Genomic DNA, 22188 nt, shown 5'->3' with positions numbered 1-22188 from the left:
CCCAGCAATTGTAAACCACCAGGAGCCTTCGAACGGCTATCGTTCCACTTCTGGCCCACAGCAGGGATAGATGGGCTTTTATTGCATAAAAATGCACCATGTAAGCCCTGGCTGGCGTAGCTCCGTGGATTGAGCATGAGCTGTGAACCAAAGTGTCGCAGGTTCAATTCCCAGTCAGGCCACATGCCTGGGTTGCAGGTCAGGTCCCCAGCAACCGCACATGGATGTTTCTCTCTCTCTCTTCCTCCCTTCCCTCTCTAAAAATAAATAAATAAAATCTTTAAAAAAAATGGCAGCTTAGAGCAGCCAGGTGAAACCTTCCATCATGAAAGGCACGGGAGTGATGTTGTGTCTCACGGTGTTCATTAATATCACGGCGCGTCCTGTTTCAAATACAGCTAAGTCTGCAGGCAGGCGAGAGGCTGGCTCCCAATCAGGGAGCAAACAAGTGATTCAGTTACGTCTCCGGAACCCGGTCTTCGCAGTCAGCTGAGCAGCTGGGGGATGCACCCAGAGGGCTCACGGGCGTCTAACGCAAGGGGACGGGTAAACCTGGGGGCATCGTGACTGCCACACCCAATACGTTCAACAATCACTGGCTAATGGAACAGATACTTATCAGATTCCACGGAAGTGTTGAAGTAGCCAGGGAGTGGGAACTTAATAAAATGATAGCAATAATGTGGTGCTGGAGGGTTCTAGTTCTGGATGCAATGTCATAGAAGAGATTAATTCGCACTCAATGTGACCATAGCTTCGAGAAAAGCTACGTAGCATCATGTCCCACGGCCCAAACTAAACCTTCCTTTCCAAAAACCAATGGGACAGTACTTGGTGCAGACTACCCAAGACATAGACTCGCAGGAGCTCATAGTGGCAAACCGCGACGCCAAAGCTGGCAGCACCCCTTCCTAGCATCTCCTGCAACGTCCTGGAGCACCAATCCCCACGGCGCCTTCAGACACAGCGGGTCCCTCGCGCCAGGAACAGCAGAGCCACCTGCCGGCCGACCGTAACCACGGACGCGGGGACACGACGGACCGACCCCACCTGTGCCGGGGTGGGGGTGGGGAGGCGCGGGCTGGGCGGGCATCCGACACTGACCTCTGGCGGAGCGGAAGTGCTTGCTGGGCGCCGTGAAGCCCCGGGTGCCGTGCACGTTGACGGCGGCCACGCGGAACTGGTACCACCTGCTGGGCCGGAGGTCGGTCAGCTGGGCCCGCTCGTCGGTGGTCTGGGGGCGGGGGACACGGAGCACAGAGAGACCTTTCGTTCAGACGCGACGGTGGCGTCTGCTTTAAAAATACACTCGCTCACCGGCCGAGGCGACTCAGCCTTGACCTCCCCCGACCCTTCCGGATGAGGGGTCCCATGCTCGGTTTAAGGGGAGCCATCAGCCCTCGGAGAACTTGTGGGGGAAGTTTCAGTCGCCCCATTCTGTTCACTGATATTTCACCCCTATTCTGTTCACAGACAGTTCGCCCCAAAGACTGGTACACTCAGGGATCTCTGCACGTCAAAAACCTTTTGACAAATGCTAGGGCTATTTTTAAACCTGAGGACTGAATCAGTCAATTATTCACAGGAGCGAATATACGTGTGAGCTCATCATGACATCAGAGACAAGAAAATGAAATCGCCTTCAGCTTACTCAAAGGAAGTGCTTCTTTAACTGGAGTGGCTGGTATAACTTGGGACGTAGGTATGAGAAGCCAGGCACTAAGACAGTGCTAACCCTTGCTGGAACTCCACTGCAGCCCAAGACTTTTTTTTTTTATTTGAATATATCATGTAAGGAAGGCAAGGTGTATTCCTATACCTTCATCCAATAAAAAGTCCAAAGATAAAAGTGGGCCCTCGGGGATGATCCATGGCCTTTGCTCTCTATACCGACACCGTCCCCAGCAATATCAAGTACTGGTGGCAGTGCCCCCGCACCCCACCTGCATCAGGCTAAGGGGACAGGCACCTGCTTCCAACACGTTCTATACGGCACGTGACAATGTGGGCTGTGAATCCCAGGAACCAACAGCTCAGTGATACTAGTGCTGAACTCGACGTGGGCTCGGGGCATGAAAATGAGGAGGTAGAATCGAACTCAACCCTCTCTCCATTTGTGGTCACTTACTGAAAGGGAAGTCACGTTTGCTTTCGTATCTCAAGGAAGCTAAACATTTCCGAGACCAGAGAGACGCTAGGAACCCTGAAACTCGGGCTTTTAGCCTCATTGGCCAGGATTTCAGATAACACCATCACCGGCTTCACCATTCAGAGTTTCAGCCCTGAGTCTGAAACCTGAAGTCAGCATGATAGCCACAGCGCTGAGCAGCCAAAGAAACAAAGTATCCCACGTGCTAACTATCCAAAACAATGGATACAACAATACTTCCGGATATTTTTCCCTCTCTGGAAAAACACAAGGGATGAAAGAGATATCACCAGTTCCTTTCAGAAGTCTTAAAAGAATTTAGAAATGTACAAATGATATTGGCCCATTGCTTAAGGGAGTCTACTGTGAAAATCGACTAGAGGTTTAGGCTGAATTCTGAGCATCTGTATGTTTTACTAAAGCCATTTTTTTTCTTTTACAAACCACATATAGAATGACTCAATTCATTTGACCAGGGGTCCCCACCCCCCAAGAACTGAATGTATCTCTTTTACACCCAACTTCTCATTTATCTTGGGGTCTTTAAATTATTGTAGTGTTTATCCTTTTTGGGGATGGTGTGATTCATAAAAGCACCAAATTTCTCTCGTAAATAGCGGAACACTGAAATTTACTTTCTATTTCCTGAGACACGAGCGTGGGAATGTAACCCTCGGGGGAAAAGCACGTGGGACTGTTCCCGGCAGAGGCCCGTGTAGAGAAAGCGTTTGCGTTGTGGACAAGCACGAAGCAGTTTCCTAGGGAGAATTTATTCTTTCCCTGTCTCCTGCGGTTCCCTGGCAGCTGGTAGTCCACTTAACAGCTCTTAAAAAGAAAGACAATATTTTGCTTTTCTCCCCACCACACAGAGAGGAAGCGGCTGCTGAGGTCGCCGCGGGGTGCCGCGGATCAGGTGGCCCGCTGCCCGGGACCCGATGGAAGCCCTCGGCACAGGCGTGTGAGCTGCCGGCTCCTTCCCACCCGCTCTGCGGCGACAGGAATCTCACCCACGCCACTCACGTCCTTGTGTGGAAGGAATAAGGGCTCAGCTTAGGAGGAAGGGAAGGAGTCCTTCCCGTGATCAAATATCACACGGACTAAGGCCCAAGTGGCTTGCATTTCCTTATCTCCAGCTCTCGGCCGGAGTTCATGCGAACGCTCAGATGAGAAAATGATCTCCTTTCAGGCAAAGCCAGCCGATGGGCAAGTCTCTAGGTGTATCGGGTTCTGTGTACGGGGGTCACACTGTCTTCCGCAGACGTACTCACGATAAGCCCCCGCCGGCGTCATTTCAGGCCGTTCTGGCTGTCGTCCAGCTCTCCAGTTTCCTGTCTGCAGGTGTGCAATGGACATGACCTCCCGGAACAGCGCACCAGGCACTCACCTGGGCCACCGTCTGCCAGGGCGTGGCGTCATCCTCACTGGGGTGGATCCCGTAATTCCACCGCCTCTGCACCACGTAGATCACGGGCTCGATGGAAACGTTGAATTTGGAGGACCACCTGATCTCCAGCGGCCCGGTCTGCAGCTCCGCAAACCGTAACTCCTTCCGGGGCTTCAGGGGCACACCTGCAAGAGGACCACCTGCGTGACCGCCACCTGCACGGGACGCACGCGGAGGCGCGGGGGCGGGAGGAGGAGGAGGAGCTATGGACGGGTCTCCCCCCATGACCAGGATGCTCAACTGGCTTTCATAAACGTGGCTCCTCCCCTGGCTGGCGTAGCGCAGTGGATTGAGCGCGGGCTGCGGACCAAAGCATCGCAGGTTCGATTCCCAGTCAGGGCACATGCCTGGGTTGCAGGCCATGGCCCCCAGCAACCACACATGGATGTTTCTCTCTCTCTCTCTCTTTCTCCCCCTCCCTTCCCTCTCTGAAAATAAATAAATAAAATCTTAAAAAAAAAGAAGTTTGTAAGACAGAATAGTTTTATTGGTTGACAGTAGAACCTCCCGCAGTGGAAAAACCATTTCTGGTGAGAATTCCAGATACGATGAAAGTCCCCAAAGTTAATGGAGGATCGGTCTTAATCCAGAAGTAGCTCTCTATTCCTTTTAGGCCAACGAAAACAAAACTTGCCCAGAGGGATGAAAGTCCACCGTCGTGTGCACAACACGACGATCCTGTGTCACTCTTGCACGCTAGGTGGGCAGGCGGCCACCAGACGCACATTTGCACCAGCAGGTGTGCACATCGGGGAAGCGAGGGCGGCCCGAGCCCAGTGCCTGGGTCACCCGCTTCCCGTGGTCGCAGTAAAAGGTGACCGCTTGCCTGTGTGACCTCGCCCGGCACGCTCCCCGAGAGGGCACGTCCGTCTTTCCCATCCGCTGTCCCGTGAACCATCCTCCCGCGTAAACCCAGGCCCCGCCCACGCCCCAGCTGCGGAGGGGGCCGGAGCGCGGCAGGCGCAAACCCACACGGCTGAGTCCCGCGGCTCCGGGGGTTTCATCTGGAATCCCCACCCACCCACCCTTGAGAGCCTTAATGGACTGTGACCAGCATCAGGGCAATGTCAGCTCCAATGTCTTCATCTGAAAATCTCCTTAATTGTGACGAGCCTCGATCCTGCGATGCGCGGGTGGAGGAACGGTCCATCTGCTTCGCATTAGCTTCCTTGATTGCGAGGAACTCCCGCTCTCGGCGGGAGTCACGTGCAGCTGGGGCCCAGGAGGCCCCCCCCCAGGCCGTGCCCCCCCTTCCAGGCCCCACGGCGCAGCTCCCCACCGCGTCTGCCGGTCCCCGCCAGCATCCAGATTACATAAGCAGATGTGCGAGGTGGAGCACTCCGCAGCTGCTTGCCAGGAGGTCGCGGGCCCGAGCGGTTCTTCTTTATTACTTCTGAGCACATCCATCATCCGCAACCCAAACTCTTCCGCGCAAGAGTCAAAGCTACTGTTGCACAGCAGACCACGCCACGTGGAGGACACAGACGCAGTGTTTTCCTCGAGAGGGCGGCGTGCCTCTTGCTGAAACCCCAGGGACAGGAACCCAGTGCTTTCAGAAATGTTGCAAGTTCTACTGATAGCGCGGAGAGAGGATAGGCCCCCGGCAGTTGCGGGTCACCAGGAGGCTCCTTTATGTGTAGCAAAATCTCTCATACGATGATACATGTTACAAAAATGTAGCAAGACACAGTGTTGCGAAGGCTCAGCAGTTAAGGATTCTCTAATATTTCTCCTAAACATAGCCACGACTCCAGCAACTTGGGTTTTCATCACACAAACGCATTTTGCCTGATCACTTTAAAAATGTTAAACGTCCTGGCTGGCGTAGCTCAGTGGATGGAGCGCAGGCTGCGAACCAAAGCATCGCAGGTTCGATTCCCAGTCAGGGCACATGCCTGGGTTGCAGGCCACGGCCCCCAGCAACCGCACATGGATGTTTCTCTCTCTCTCTCTTTCTCCCTCCCTTCCCTCTCTGAAAATAAATAAAATCTTTTAAAAAAATGTTCAACGTTAACTGGTGAAACGTGGTCTGAGTCCATCTCCCAAGGCCTGAGGTTTGAATGTTTCCCGTATTAAGAGGTCACAGGCACATTAAATCAACACCACTGCAGGTTCTTTTTGAGAAGAAACACGCGGATGCGTGATTCGTCCTGGGCGTGGGCACCACAAAGGCCAGGTGGACATAACCGAGAGCCACACACGGACGTGCATCTCTCCACTTGGCATTTGCACTTTCCTCCTTCCCTCCCCAGACCCAGGGCCACGGCTGGGTCTCCGGAGAGGCCGCCGTCTGGGCAAGAAAAGAGTAAAAACGCATCGTCCTCTGGACGCAGGAGAGTCTAAGCCACACACCAGAACGAGGAGAGGAAAGGAGGGAACGGGAGGGAAGCGGAGTCAGCCAAGGGGCAACAGTTGATGGTTTACCTGCGTGAGATCAGCCTTTGAACCCTGCACACGGGCCCAAGGCGTGCGCGCAGCCGCACTGACACGCTCACGGCTTTGAAGGCACTGCTGCTGCTGCTGCTGCTAACTTCCCGTGCTGGCAGAGTCAAGAAAGGGCTCCCTTTGCCGTGCCTTTCCTTTGCCGCAGGCGACGCCCCCAGCCTACAAAGCGAGCTCACGGGAAGGCGTCCGCTGAAGACGGTGATGATTGCAGACACCCCCAACCCCAGGCTCCGACCTGACGGAGCAGTGGGTGGGTCCTCTTATCCAAAAACGCGCTTGGTTTTCCAAGCTCCCGTGTCTGGCGTGGGAAGCTGTTTGCCGCGGTGCCGTGCACAGGCCCCCGGCCACCCTGCTGCCAACACGGGAGGCCACATGGAAGGCACGTGTGGGTCGCTATCTGGTGGCATTTTCTCCGAGACGAGGAGCAGGAAGAAGAGAAACCGGGCGGGGGGTGCTGCGTGTTTGTGTCCTGCGCAAGTTAAAAGCATTTTTACGCATGCAAGCAAGGGTCGTGGGTCTGACCCCTGGATGAGGAGCGAGCGCATAGCATGGGGGGCGAAGTCCCATTGTCTCGGCACCCCCATTTACGTGTCGAAAACCAGCCACACGTCCGTGATTTTAGCAGATGGAAGTGTCCGGTGGGTGCTGAGACCTCTTTCAATGGACCTGCACTCCATCATCCGAGGACGCCCGAGGGCCCTGGATGTTTAGGGTCCCATTTGCATCCCTCCAACCACCACGGAAAATAAAAATGGCAGGAGAGCTGCCTCACGGAGGGCCGGGGCAGGGGGGCGGTGGGGGGAGCTGTGTCCCTACGTCCGACTCCCAGGTCCCCTGAGACACTGTGTGCAGCCTCAGCTCTGCGCTGGTTTAGCGGAGAGCAGGACCGATCACTGAACCAATAAGCAAGCTCCCCTCCCCTCTGAGCAGGTGCACTGCGCGGACCTGGCGCGCAAGCACCGAGGAAGGCGAGCTGAGGGCACAGGTGTTGTTTGGGGCACTGGGAGGTGGCAGGGACCGTGACCGCCGGGATTGGCAGCACAGAGCTGGGCGCTGGGTCAGAAAGGACCCTCTCCTCCCGGAGAGCCAGGGAGCCAGAGGTTTGCAGAGTGAGCCAGTCGTGTGGCGGCTCCCAGTCAGAACTGCGGTGGGGGCCTCCCCACGGCTCAGCAGCGAAGACTGCTGTTGCAAGGAGCCTCCGGGTTGCACGCATGCGCTGAGTTGTGGGGAGGATGTGAATCCTGCCCGACTGCACCGGCTACTGTCCCGTCAGACAGTCTGTGTGTGTGAGTGTGTGTGAGTGTGAGTGTTCAAAATAGCAGCCAATCTTCCTCTCGCTCATCACGCAGAAGGCACGCTCACGCCAACCGACTCTGCTCCCTCCCTCTGTGGTCAGTGCTCCGTGCGTGGCCTCTCTCTGCCGAAGTCCAAGTGTACCCCCCTTCTCCAACAGCAGCACCTCCAAAAGCATCCGTGCGGGCTTCAGTGGAAGTATCTGTGACAGTGAACCACGGGTGCTGGCGGGCCGTTCGCGCCGGAGCTCCCGTAAGCTCCGTGAACCTGGCATGTTGGAAAGGCACCCTGCCCCTTCCACGCTTTTATAGACAAAGCCTGTTTTGAGTCCCATTCCCTCGTCCACACACCCACCTTTTAAATCGCCGAAGGCTTTGCAAGCGCGGGCTCAGCGATCATTCTAACAGCATCCCCGTTTTATGGTAAATGCTCGTGCTTGAGTAACCCACTATCTGCAATAACCGAACAGGTTTCGCCGTAATAGACCTACACGTTCAGTGGCGGGAGATTCTGCAGAAGCAATTTTCTCCAGTGCGTAACCAGAGGCAGGGAAACGACGTAACTGGAAATCCATTCAAGGAACATCCGTGCGTGAGAGGGGCAAGCGGGGACGCTTTTGAACGTGACACAGGGTGCTGAGGCCCAGTTTTTTTTTTTAAGGGAAACCGCGGGGATTACGTCGCGTGCAGGGGAGAGGGTGTCCAGGTGAGACCCGGGCGGAAGTGGGCGGAGCCTGACTTCCACGGGACGTGAAGGGTTACGTGGGGCGATGCCGTTTGATGCATCGCTCTCTGTCAAAGCTCGCCTGTGTTTGGAAATGATATGCATGGGTGTCTGTGAATGCACGGGCGAGAGAGAGAGGGAGAACTGGGGTGGAGATATTGCATTCTACCGGCAGTGAATAAACAAATAGCTAGCGATGGAGTCTCCCAGTTTCTTTTTTTTTTTTAAGATTTTATTTATTTATGTTTAGAGAGGAAAGTGAGGGAGAAAGAGAGAGAGAGAGAAACATCCATGTGTGGTTGCTGGGGGCCGTGGCCTGCAACCCAGGCACGTGCCCTGACTGGGAATCGAACCTGCGACACTTTGGTTCGCAGCCGGAGCTCCACCCACTGAGCTACGCCAGCCAGGGCCTGAGTCTCCCAGTTTCACTCTGCACAGTAGGCTCCGACGGGTAGCCAAGTGCTCCATGCCCCCTGCTGCGCTTTGAGGCCGATCAGAGCGGCACGGGCTACAACTGCAGCGGCTGGGCGTGCAAGAATGCCACTGCTCTGCGGAAGGCAGCGGACACACACTCAGCACAGAGGGCAAAGGGGTCCAGGAAACTGCCTGTGCGTGGGAGCTACCCCCTGGGCTCCGCCGTCCGGTAGACTGAGTCCAGTCTCCTGCAAGAGCGCCAGCCCTGCTTCTGGGGTCTCCTGATTCTCACCGGAATATTTAAAGTCCGCGTGATGCCACTCGTGGGCTCAGCCTATGCTGAGAGGAAAACACCAGCAGACTGGGGCACGGAGCAGGTTTTATTCAAGGGTGCCTCCGCCCAGCCTGTTTCCTGTGGACCCGAACGTGTGTGATTTCCCCTGTATCCGTGCAACCTAACCGATTCCTTCTGGCCAGAGAAGGCCATCTAAGATTTCCCTGGTGGAATACTGTCCTTCCTTCGTGTTACACTTGGAAGTATTAATAGGAAGTGTTGGCTCTGCTCCAATAGGAGTTCCTTTCCCCACTATGATTTTTGTGGTCTGTTAACCATGTTTTGGAAGTTGGGACTTACTGATTTTTAGAGAGAGGGGAAGGGAGGGAGAAACAGAGGGAGAGAAACATCCATGTGAGAGAAAAACATCGACTGGTTGCCTCTCGCACGTGCCCCAGCCGGGGATCGAACCCGCAACCCAGGCTTGTGCCCTGACCGGGAATCGAACCGGCGACCTGTCCCTTTTACAGGATGACGCCCAACCCACTGAGCTGCGGCGGCCAGGGCTGCTGGTCTGCACACGGGAACCCCGGGGAGCGTCAGGGTGCCCCCCCTCCACCCCCCGGGCCCGGCAGGCTCTCACCTTTGTACAGCGTCTTGGGCACCTGGCAGGTGTGCCCGCAGCCATTGGAGCAACACTTCTTCACGCCCGAGCACTCGCCGTCCACCTCGCAGCTCTCCACGCAGGCGGCCGCGAAGCCGCTGGCCCTCTCGGGCGCGGGACAGTCGCCCTGCTTGACGGCCAGGACGTACTGGAGGAACTCGCAGCTGGTCAGGCACTCGTAGTTCTTCTTGGGGAACCGGGGCTGCGGGGGACCAGGCACAGTTGTGCTGGGGACGGCGGAGAGCAGGCTCCGCACGGGACCCTGGGGGTGGCTCACAGACGCAATGTATCTGCTTTCCCTCCCACAGGAGCACAAGAGTGCGCGCTAATTTCCGAAAGCATGGTGAGCCCACCAGTTACAATGTTGCATGCAACACACACGGCACTCACAGCTCGTTACATTGTAACCGAGTTCACGGTGGTGCCAAACCACCAAAGTTCAGCCGTTGAAAACAAGCTCCGTGGGCTCTATGGAGGAGAATCCCTACCCCTGCATTCTCCAGGGCGGGGTGGGGGGTGGTTTCTGGAGGCCGTACACCGTAGCACCAGCCGTAACCCTGCAGAACCTGGGCATTGCTTCAAAGCCACGCCCACGTGGACATTTGGTGACCCAGGGGCGTCAGCCTCCGGGAGCCGAACATGGTTGAGTAACACCCGGAGTTTAGACTCGCTGGGCACGCGGGATCTCTGGTGGAGATGGAATCGCAGGGGAGCGGTGCCGTGGAAGTGTGGGGAGGCCTTTCAGGGCCACGGCACAGGCACTCCCCGGGACACCGCCGGGCTGGGAGGAGCACCGAGCGGATGACCTTTTGGTGCAGCTGTGGGCCACCTAACCGGTAGTGAGAGTGGGGATGCCTGGACTGGCAACAGGAGCACTTTGAGGGCCGGGTGTGGCTCACACACACGATCCCATAGCACAGGGGTCAGCGTGTGGTCATCGCCAGGACGTGTGTGTGGCAGGTAGCGGCCACGGGCTGGCTGCGGCACTGCCCGGGGGAGGGGCTGAGGCTCCCGGTGGCAGCTCTGCTCGGGTGAGGAGGGGAAACACTGTCTCCGTGTTCTGGTCCTTAGGTGCCCGACGTCTCCCCTAAGCCTCTTGGAAGGGCGTGGCCTGGCTAGCTGCCCTGCCCCAGTCACGCCCCTCGGAACCCATTCGCACCTGCAGCACACCTGTCTGGCCAGGGGACATCCCCCACCCCGGGGCTGCGCCCTAGCTTGGGTGGCGAGTGGTCGCTGGTGGGAGGAGGAGTGGTGCCACCGTGAGGCCCGGCCTGTGGGCAGTGCGGGGGGCAGGGTGGGGGGGGGGGCGAGGCCACAGCCCCAGGCACGAGGGCAGAGCCACAGGAGGAGAGGGGCGGGACGCCCACGACAGAGAGAGGACGGCACCGCCAGCAGCCTGACGATGGGTGGGACTCGGAGATGGACACAGAGGGCGCTTTCTCTTTACTGGGCGTCCCGTCGGGTCGGTGACACTAGAAATACACGGCGTGGCGCTGCCGGACACAAGCCCCGGCAGAGAACAAGGGTATCTGGGGGCTCGAGGCCAGCAGGCTGCCTGCGGCTCCACGCTGCTGAGTGCGAACGCCTGCAGACACCTGCGGACACTGGAGGACACTTATGGACACCTGCAGACACCTGCGGACACCTGCGGACACCTGTGCACACGTGCAGACACCTGTGGACACCTGCAGACACCTGCAAACACCTGCAGACACCTGTGGACACCTGCAGACACCTGCAAACACCTGCAGACACCTGCAGACACCTGCAGACACCTGCAGGCACCTGCAAACACCTGTGCACACCTGCAGACACCTGCAGACACCTGTAGACACCGGCAGAATCACACCTGGGAACACTTGCCAGTAGCCTGCTTGCAGCTTCTCACTGACGGCTGAACAGGACTCTCGGCCACCGGGTCCCACCTGGGTCCCACCTGCTCACACCTGCTCCTACCTGTGTAACACCTGAGCAGCACCTGGCAAGGCCTGCTGGTGTCCTGCCTGCTGCTCCCAGTGGTGACAGAGTGTGTCTCCCCACCATCCGGGGACACCTCGTAACACCTGCCCACATGCCGCCTTGCTACTCCTCTCTGCTAATGGATCGTAGGACCCCCTGGCCAGATGGGCAACACCTACGTGGCCCGGCAGGAGACAGGCTCGGGGGAGGGTTGGGACCGTCACCCAGAGAGCCGTTCACACGAGGCTAGAGACAATGACGGTTTAAAAAAGGAAAATAACGGCCTCCCCATGACCCACGTCCCCGTGGGAGGAGGAGGGTGCAGGGGGGAGGGGAGAAGATGAGAAATGTCTCCGACTCTATCCCCAAAAGCGGGCGAACCACAGCGCAGTATTTCTCCAGCTGGCGATGGCTGGGTGAGCCGCAGGAAACTCCGAAGAGGATGGCATCCGCAGGGGCACGTCCCAGTGATCAAGGGAACCCTGGGAACCCGTGGAAACCCGCAGAAACCCCAACACTAGCGTCAAGTATCCTCCCAGAATCCTCTGGTTCCTCTCTCCACACCATGCTGAATCAAAAACCCTGCATGTGCGTGAGCGTGGAAAACATCATGTCCTGCATGTTCGACCACCAGTTTTTAAAGAGCTATGCAAGCGCAAGAAAGGGCTGTGTCCCTCGAGCTGTGTTCGGCGCCCCATAGTGTTCTCTGACAGCCACGAGACTCCTTCTGACGTTGTACATTTAATGTAGGTCACAGCGGCCGCGCCCAAGGACAAGCAGACACAAGAGAAAGAGTTTATGCTGTTCAGCTAATGAACAACAGGGGGAAGCGTCCAAAAGCTACCTGGAAAAACTATAATATCCCCAGGTGTGAGTTAGCACTGTGGAGGTCAGATAAAACTGATTGTTCGTAATCGCTTATAAAATCTGAAAATGACATCGACTCACTGCGCTGGAATGGTGTCTCCATGTAAGGATTTTGCAGGCAGGACGTAGAAGAAAGACCTCAGCCTCTGTACTGAATTACCTCAAATGTGCAACTAGTTATATATTTTTTTAAAAATCTGTATAAACATTGAAAGCATCATTCGAGGCGTTCCTCCCGTGCTCAATTTCACAGTTCATGTTTCTGTTAGCTTTGGAACTCCTCAACTCAGGTCGAAACCCCCGCTAGCAATCAGGGAGGCACGCGGCGGGACCTGTGACCAAGGCCTGGCCAGCTTTCCCCGTGCCGCAAAATGTGCACATTGCGGGTACTGGAAACAGCCCTTCGTTACCAGACTCCCCGGCCCGTGACCCTGGGCTGAGATTCCCAAGGAAACCATCGGACGAAACCTGGCCAGCCTTCCGGGCTCGCTGACTTGGAAACGCCAGTGCCTGCGTGTGCTCCAAGGTATAATCACAGCAGTTCCGTCCAAAACGTCTTCTCGCTGGAAACAGGGCGTGACTGCAGGCTCACCGACAGCAGCACGGGGCCAGGGGGTGGGGGGGGCCTCCGTCCTCGTGATTCTAATTGCCTAGTCCCTGCCAAGCACCGCACCCTTCCTCGGAGGAGGCAGAGAAGGGATCTCCTCCTCTTAATCACCGGCTGAGCCAACGGGGCCACATTAAGAAGGAAAAAAAAAAAAACAAGCAGAGACGGGCTTAGGCTGGCCACAGGTGCTCCGAGAATGTGCAAAAGAAGCATCGTCTCATTAGTGCCATCGCGCCCATCTCCCAGGCGACCCAGAGCTGGCTGGGTGTCTCTACTCACTATTCTCCTGTTTGGCATGGGTTCCACAATGGGGCATGACGGTCGTGATGGTGAGGGCCGTGGAAGGAAAAACGGTCCTCTGGGCACGGGAGCTCTCCTCAGGCGACACGTGAGCGTGAAAGGATGTTTTTAAACACTCATGAGGCGTGTTACGTGAGCTCATGCGTACAAAGGGCTACGTGCTGTTGTGTGACCTGGCCCACGGCAGCTCCTCAGTGGGAGTGGAGTGAGCGGTGTCTTCCCCACCCTCCTACAGTGCTACAAGTTTACTGTTTAATGTTTCTTAGTTAACTGGGTTCTCGGTTCTACCTACTGAAGGCAAATTTCGCTGCTTCCTACAATGGCCTTGGGTAATTCTCGTGAGCCGGGCTGAAGGAATACATCAGTGGTTTGGGTGTCACTGGAAAACATGTCGTGTCTGCACACGGGACTTCCGCCATGCCTTCAGTGAAAGCTTCGTGAGCATTTCCCAGCTGAACGGAGTGAGGACCAAAATGCACACAGGTCAGAGACAACGAGGGAATAGGAATATTGCAGACCTAGAGGAAATGGGTAAAGGGGTCCCTGGATAGCCCGTTGGCCACTCTGTCATGAACTAAAGGTCATGTGGGTATCAGAAGACAATTGTGACCACTGAGGATGCACTATTTCCTGCGATGTGAGAAGGGAAGCGCTCGCAGACTTGTGGGGAGGGAGGGGTGCCCCTGTTTGGGGAAGCTGAAAGTTCTTGGAATCATTGTGAGTATGACGCCCATGGACTTCATGGTAAATACAAATACACATGGCAACACAGACGCGTGTCTACAATATCCAGTTCCTTGTTTATCCAAGGATGTCCGGTCTATTAGGGCACGTTATTCATCACGAAATGGATGGGACTACCATTTCTTGGTAAAACTATCCCTCGGGACCATCCCACGAATCACATCAATGGCAACTTTGGCCAGCTCGCTGGCTGCAGTTTAAAATGGGGACACACTGTGGCTACGATGGTCATGAATTTTTGCTTTTTCTGCCCTTGCTGCATGTGACACAAAGAATGGGATGGACTTCAAAGATTGTGTATTTTTCTAGAGTCGTTAGTATGTAACGGGTGTCATTATGCACCCAGAGAAGTCAATAAAACTAAGTGGTGAAAGGAAATACCCTTGGGTGCATTCGATGAAATGAAAATCCTTCATACTGTAATTAACACAATGTGTAATATGGGTGAGTGCTTATAAATCTCTCCTGCATCTCATCTCTTAGCTAAAATGCTGACGTGTTCTTTAGTGGCTTATCTGAGCAGTGTGCCAACTCAAATGACCTGTGGCGAGTGATCAAAATAAAATACTAACAGTGGTAGGTAACAGCTTTTGGATGCTTTCAAAAAAAATACCACTGTCTTCATTTTGACTGCTGCAAATGAGCGGTATTGTGCCATAAAATAATGTCTGCAGAAATCACGGCACGATGAATATAAAAACATCAACATCAGTACATCAGCTTCATATGTTAGAGATCACAGGAACGTGATTGGAGAAAAGACTGCAGTTGGTACCCAGTTCAGCTCAACAGAAGCGGACAGTGTGCCAAATCTCAAATGGAGCAGCCTTTGCTGTGAGCCAGGGTCTGGGTGGGATCCACTCCTGCTCCAGCCGATATGCACCAGTGCAGCACTGACACTCGCCCCGAAAGGAGTTTTCCATCACCATCATCACCATCACTATCATCACCATCATCACCATCACCATCATCACCATCATCACCATCATCACCATCATTGTCATCAACACCATCACCATAACATCATTATCACCATCACCATCATCACCACCATCACCACCATCATACCACTATCATCAATACCACCATCACAATCATCACCATCACTACCACCATTATCACCACCATCATCACCACCATCACCACCACCACCATCATTGTCATCAACATCATCACCATCACCACCATCATTATCATCACCATCAGCAGCAGCAGCAGCACCATCGATACTATCATCAATACCATCGACGCCATCATCACCATCATCAATAACATCATTACCACCATCACCACCATCATCACCATCACCATCATCTACACCACCACCACCATCATCACCATCACCATCATCTACACCATCATCACCATCATCACCATCATCACCATCCATCACCACCATCACCATCATCTACACCATCACCACCATCATCACCACCATCATCACCATCATCACCACCATCATCACCATCACCATCATCTACCACCACCACCACCATCATCACCATCACCATCACCATCACCACCACCATCACCATCATCACCATCATCACCACCATCATCACCATCACCATCATCTACACCATCATCACCATCATCAATAACATCATCACCATCACCACCACCACCACCACCATCATCATCATCAACACCACCATCATCACCATCACCATCACCATCATCACCACCACCATCACCACCACCACCACCACCACCATCACCATCAACACCATCATCACCACCACAGCACAGCAGAGCACGTCATCACTAGCAGGGGTGGCAGGTCCACCACCCCTCACCCTCTACCAACTGCTTTACTTGCTCATTTCACGTAACCCTCCCAGGTCCCACGACCATTACTACCTGCATTTTACAATGGAGGGAACAGAAGCTCAGGGATATCGTAACACCTCCAAAGTCACAAACAAGCAAGACTGTGGGCCACTCGTGTGGCCAGCGTTTTCCCAAGGACCACCCACACGTCATCGGAAAGTAAAACCACTGAATCTGTGGCTCTCCGCTCCCCTCCCTCTTAGGAGCATCTCAGAGAGTCCGAATTCCTGATGTATCACGGGTAGAGCACAGCCCTGGCTGGCATATCTCAGTGGACTGAGCATGGGCTGTGAACCAAAGTGTCGCAGGTTCGATTCCCAGCCAGGGCACATGCCTGGGTTGCAGGCCATGACCCCCAGCAACCGCACATGGATGTTTCTCTCTCTCTCTTTCTCCCTCCCTTCCCTCTCTAAAAATAAATAAATAAAATCTTTAAAAAAAGAACTCTATCATGTCATCTCAATTCTGCTTTAAAAAAAAAGGTAGAGCAGAGGAAAAAATTGCACATAAAGGTATCTCCACATATGTGTGTATATATGGGTATACACACACATACATACAAGTATATATGCAAATTTTAGGTATGCACATCAAAACACATGACTGTGCTCATGGCTGTCACTTCCCACAGCACAAGGGCACCAAGAACAACCAGGAGGGAAAGGGTGTGTGGGGAGACGTCCAGGTGGAACCCGGGGCAGCCTCTGAGAGTCAGTGCCCGGAAGCCCCTGAGGTGTGCCGGGTTCTTCCAGCCATGAGCTGGGCTAACCCTCGGGAGATGCTGTCAACCAGGAGGCTCAGTAGACACACAACAGGTAGAGCTGCTACCGGGGGCTGCTCACAGACACACCCTCCACCTGCCAAATGCCAAACTCCCAGCGGAAAAGCAGACGTTCAGCAAACACAGCGTAAGGAGTGTTGGGATCCTCCCAGAAATCTAACTTTCTGGACGGCAGCCGCGGGCCCACCTTTGAAGTGGACCGTGGAAGCACGGCAGCCTTAGGTTGCTGTGGGTGCTCTCACGCTCAGGTACCTGTGGCTGTTCCGGGCCCAGAACTGGAAGTAACGGTTGGCTCCTGCCCTCCTGGGTTGCTATTTGTACTCCAGTTTTTAAGGGCGTCTGGACAACGCGTGCAGAAAGAAAGACGTGATGCTATTTTAAATAAATCAGAATCGCCAGCTGGACCCACTCAAAGGCGGCATCAAAACGCTAAGGAGGCGTGAAATTGGAAAAGGCATTCTCAGTGCAAACGCTCCCGACTTATGCTTGGAAATGCAATTATAATCTGCTTGGAAACTCGGTGACACATGCTAATTTATTAGATGTGATTACAGTTTGCTTGGTTCCCAGGCAAATTGTAGACCTTTTTTTTAGAGAGTAGGGGGAATGGAGCGAGAGAAGAGGGAAACATCACAATCAGAAATATTCACTGTGGCCTCTTGTATGCACCCTGAGCGGGAACTGAACCGGCAACCCAGGAATGTGCCGTGAGTGGGAATCGAACCGGCGACCTTCCACTTTGCAGGACGATGCCCGACCCACTGAGCCACACTGGCCGGGCCCAACACTCCCTTCTGAGACCCCTTTCCATGTCTTCACGTTCCACCATTATCAGAACTGCATATTTTTCTGTCTGCAGAGTATCCTGGCACGAAGCCCAAGGACTCTGCAGAATTAGTAGGCAACGGATAGTGAGGGCCTGGTGGGGAACCCCAACACCAAAGGGGGACACCCAGAGGCTGCTGCGTCAAGGGTGGTGGTCGTTGGCCCTGTAGCGCCCCCATGTCCGCATTGGACATGCAGAGGCGCACCCACGCCGACTGAGTCTGAAGCTGCGTTGCAGCCAGACCCCAGCCATCCGTGCACAGGGCGCACCGGACAGAGCTATGTGGATCCTGCGCTGCCTCTGCAGAAGCTGGAGTCGCCCCTGCCTGGGCACTGAAACGGACTCATTCCCAGAAACCTGGGCGTTTTACGCCATGCAACGCCCACGTCACACTATGGACGAAGTTCTCTGCACCTGCGGCAGACGGGGGGCAGGGGCGGGGGGGCGCCCGGGAAAGAAGGGTGCAAGCGTCGCTTCCTCGGAACGGGAGCCCCTGACCACAGCCCGTCTCTGCCTGCGTTCCCACGCGGGCGAGCTCAGAGAGGGCACTCGGCCTTCTAGAAAGAGCCGTGCGCATTCCGTTTGCAGCTCCTGCCTCATGGAGTCCAGTGGCTCCGTAGACGCCGTCTGCCACGGGCTGCTAGTCACGTCCGTCCGCACGACAGAATTCTCCGGGGCCCTCTAAGTGGGGGGGCACAGGATTCCGGGGCGTGGCAGCCTCGGTCAGAACAGCCCCCATTGCCCTGACGTGCGCTAGGACTGAGGGGCGTCTCTGCTCCCCACTCCAGTGCGGAAATATTGGGGCACGGTAGGCCCCACGCTGCTCTCCGAGAAGACGGCTCTTCCATCATGCCGCCTCGGCAGCTCATAAATTTCCGAAACTCATCATCTGCTGTCCCCCCGCTGAGCCTCCTAGAACACTCTCCTCCTCCGCGGCCCATAAAAATTCAGCGAAAACGGAGCGTGGCTATTAAAGAGAGAGAAAAAAAGGAAAAGCCTGCATTCCATCGAGACCCTTGTCTACCTGGTCCATGAATTATGGGACAACCTTACCCAGCCCGCTGATGCTCTTGCTATATATCCAGGAGCTGCATTCTCCAAAACTTTAAAATTCGGTATAGGGACATAAAGCGGGACAGAATGAGGATCATTTCCTCCGTGAGATGATGGGTAAAGGAAATCTCCGAGCAGCTGTAAAACTTCACGAGCATTCCTGGAAGCCCTTCCGTGCCATGGCCGCCGTACAGGCTGAGCTAAGAGGGAAATTTGGATTAAAAAGGGGCTCTCCACCGACACCCAAGCATCACCACGGGCAAGCTCAGCGTCACGGCCACACGGGCCTTGCACGCACTGTTAATCCACAAGGCGAGGATGACCGACCGTACCAGGTCTGTCTCGGTGAATGACGCACCCTAAAAATGCTCCAGCAGGGATCGGAGTTGTCAGGGTCCCGCTTGTTTCAACAGGGTGGTCAGACACGTACCCCCAGATGGAAGGGCAGCCAAGCGACGAAGAACACCCGCAGAGACGCACGAGCGAGCAAAGAAGCACGCCGGACGTCGAGGCGGGGGCTCACTGAGCATCGCACGGGGGTCTCTTGGCAAAGCCGCCCACGTGAGCTGGGCTCTGCATTCCCCGTGTTTCAAGGTGTAATGCACGCTTCCCGCCAGAGCAGATCCCACTTGGCACAGGAGTCCCATCGGAACAAACCAGACGGGGTCCCGACGACTCCACGGTGATTGCAGAGAGAGAGAGAGACAGAGAGAGACAGAGACAGAGAGAGAGAGAGAGAGAGAGCGCGGCCACCTCCCTTGGGATTTCCAGGGAGGAGGTTTCCAATGGCGTCCAGGGACAGCTCCCTTCTCTGGGACCAGACACCATGGTATCAGCCCACGGTCACCGACAGGAAGCCACAATCACAGGTTCGTCAGTGAAACACCACGGCCCTCCTCGCTCCTCAGGACGCTACAGCGGCGTTTGCTAGTTCACCTGGATGCATGGTCTGTGCACCGACTAGAACACAGAGCCGGCCGGGGAGCTCCGTTGGCTAGAGCACTGTTCTGACACACCGAGGCCGTGGGTTCCATGCCCGGTCAGGGCACATAAAAGATTCAACCAACAGATGCATGCATCAGTGAGCAGAACCGTTTCTCTCCTCTCTCTGTCATCAATAGGTTTAAAAGATCTTTACAAACAGAATAGAATACAAAGTATCCTCTTCTTACCAGAGTGTGGACACTGAAGGCGCGGCCTCACTACCCTGTCTCTGCCCTCCGTCCATCGGTACTAGTTTTTTTTACCTGTGAGCCTCTGCTCTGTCGTACGTGTCCAGGGGCCCGATACCCTTCTTCTCGTTTGCTGTCTGCAGCAGACGCGCCCTGAGGGAGCCCCTCGGGGCCACGCCCTGCTGCGGTCCCCTCCCTGCCTGTGTCTGTGTGTTGGGGGCGGGGTAGGGGGACAGGTGCCGTGCTTGCAACCGAGGGGATAGGCTCTCCTGTGTCTGTTTGAACAGCCACGGAAGCCACAGAAGGCCCCAGCATTGCTTCCCTTTGCATGTGCATTGACACACACACGCGCACACACACACGAAACGCAGAGACCGCAGGAGCGCCCTAGGCCCACCGCACCCCGGTCACCAGCAGCCGCGCGCAGGGATACAGGGCGCCCGGCGCCGCTTACCTCGCAGAAGCTGTGGCACGGCTCCTTCCGCAGGTCCCAGGACTCCTTGCAGGGCTCCAGGCACTGCAGGAAGACAGCACAGGTGAGTACGACAACCGGCACGAGAGACCTGCCCAGAGGCAGGAGCCCGCGTGCCCTCGGTTCGGCGTGCCTCCTCCTCCCCGGCACGGGCGGGGCGCGGCTCAGCTCTGCGCCGCGGGGTGCGGGGCAGCCGCTTCGCTCGCCGCAGTGCAGGTGCAGAAATGTGCATTTCCACGCAGCTGCGGAGGCGCGCCGTGGGGAGGGGACCCAGAGGCCAAGGGGTGACGGCCCCCCTCGGGCACAACAGGTTGCATCAGCAATACTTCTCTGAAGCGGTCGTCACACATGACTTGGCTTTTCTGATAAACTCTGATACTAATGTGGTTTGCTCTTGGCCACACAGCGATGCTGTTTTGTATACGGGCCTGCAAGGAGCTGAGTGAAGACGCATTGTATAAAGACATACATATACACAATACATATCTCCACACACACACTGTGGTCAACTTGTGTCTTCAGCTCAGTAAATCAAACAGCATTAACATTCACCCAGTTTAATCACTCTCCTAAAATAGATTGAATACCCCTGGCTGGCGTAGCTCAGTGGATGGAGCGTGGGCTGCGAACCAAAGTGTCGCAGGTTCGATTCCCAGCCAGGGCACATGCCTGGGTTGCAGGCCACGGCCCCCAGCAACCGCACATGGATGTTTCTCTCTCTCTCTCTCTTTATCCCTCCCTTCCCTCTCTAAAAATAAATAAATAAAATCTTAAGAAAAAAAATAGAGAGAGAATAAATATGGTGTGACTTGCCTATGAAAGTTTTGGCGTATGCATTACTGTTGATAAATGCATTTTGATAAGAGAGAATACATACGATCCACTGTTCAATAACAATGATAATAACAAATAGTGTTGTTGAAACAAGAAAGTATGTATAAGCACACGTACAATGTATAGTTTATTGCCATCTGTCGTACGTTATGTAAATAGAACAAGATAAAAACAGATAGCAATAAACAGGAGACAGCAGGTAGGCCTCAGACTTGAAAGGAACGTGTTGGATTCATATGAGTGGAGATTTGATTTTCAAAATTGTCTTTTAACGCAAGTTCGAGTGGGTGAAACTAATAGCCACGTCTAGTTCAATGTCGGTCATGAAATATGGGCCCAGCCTGGCACCCGTGAGCTGGTCACTATCCAGTCCGCATGCTTCCCATTCCCCTCTTGGGGCATTTCTCCATGAGCACCCCAGGCCCGGTGAAATCCCACAGAGGTACACTGTAGAATTCAGGATCCACCCCGATATGGCTTTGTCAGCCCACGTTCGAATAACCTCCCTGTTTTAAAATAAAGATGTAGTTCGCCTGGCTGGCGTAGCTTAGTGCATTGAGCACGGGCTGCAAACCAAAGTGTCGCAGGTTCGATTCCCAGTCAGGGCACATGCCTGGGTTGCAGGCCACGGCCCCCAGCAACCGCACATGGATGTTTCTCTCTCTCTCTCTCTCTTTCTCCCTCCCTTCCCTCTCTAAAAATAAACAAACAAACAAATAAATAAATACAACATTTTAAAAATAAATAAAATAAAACAAAGATGTAGTTTAACGATAAACTGGAAAATCTAGGATCACACTAAGTCTTCAAATACCTCTTGCCATGTTTAGTTAAAATGAAGACCTGAACACAAACCACCACACCTGTCTCACGGCCCATCCATCATGGCCATGCTCCTGCAGGGGTGATGGGCGGCCAGTAACAGGGGCATCCCCCTGCAGGTCTCAAGAAATGCCCATGGTTGGCCTGCTTCTGGCCATACAGAGTCAGGACCCCTGAGCTCGGGGCCCAGAAATCTTCTTTTGTTAAAGATTTTATTTATCTACTTATTTTTAGAGAGAGGGGAAGGGAGGGAGAAAGAGAAGGAGAGAAACATCCATGTGTGGTTGCCTCTCTTGCACCCCCTACTGGGGACCTGACCCGCAACCCAGGCATGTGCTCTGAGTGGGAATCGAACCAGGGACCCTTTGGTTCGCAGGCCAGCGCTCAATCCACTGAGCCACACCAGCCAGGGCACTAAGCTTACATTTTCGAAGGCGCAGGAATAAGAGCTGGTCCTACGGTATCCCACAAGCAGGTCGGCCGCAAGAAAGAGCACTGAGTCCCTGGGGCTTCCC

At 54.8% G+C, this 22188-nt stretch overlaps 1 protein-coding gene across 1 annotated transcript in view; it reads right to left on the bottom strand.

Moving 5' to 3' along the window:
* Window positions 1-22188, bottom strand: part of ANOS1 (anosmin 1) — an 89776-nt gene that overhangs the window by 17525 nt on the left and 50063 nt on the right. The window contains exons 3-6 of the mRNA XM_045855804.1: window positions 20000-20062; window positions 9386-9608; window positions 3534-3718; window positions 1105-1234 (exon numbers count right to left, since the gene is read on the bottom strand). Coding sequence (XP_045711760.1) covers window positions 1105-1234; window positions 3534-3718; window positions 9386-9608; window positions 20000-20062 — 601 coding nt within the window. The remainder of the gene's footprint in view (window positions 1-1104; window positions 1235-3533; window positions 3719-9385; window positions 9609-19999; window positions 20063-22188) is intronic.

The sequence above is a fragment of the Phyllostomus hastatus genome, unplaced genomic scaffold (genome assembly GCF_019186645.2).
Source record: "Phyllostomus hastatus isolate PE091 unplaced genomic scaffold, TTU_PhHast_1.1 phas_scaffold_12, whole genome shotgun sequence".
Lineage (NCBI taxonomy): Eukaryota > Metazoa > Chordata > Mammalia > Chiroptera > Phyllostomidae > Phyllostomus > Phyllostomus hastatus.
Note: the sequence above shows the minus strand (reverse complement) of the source record. Positions and strands in the feature narration are given on the sequence as shown.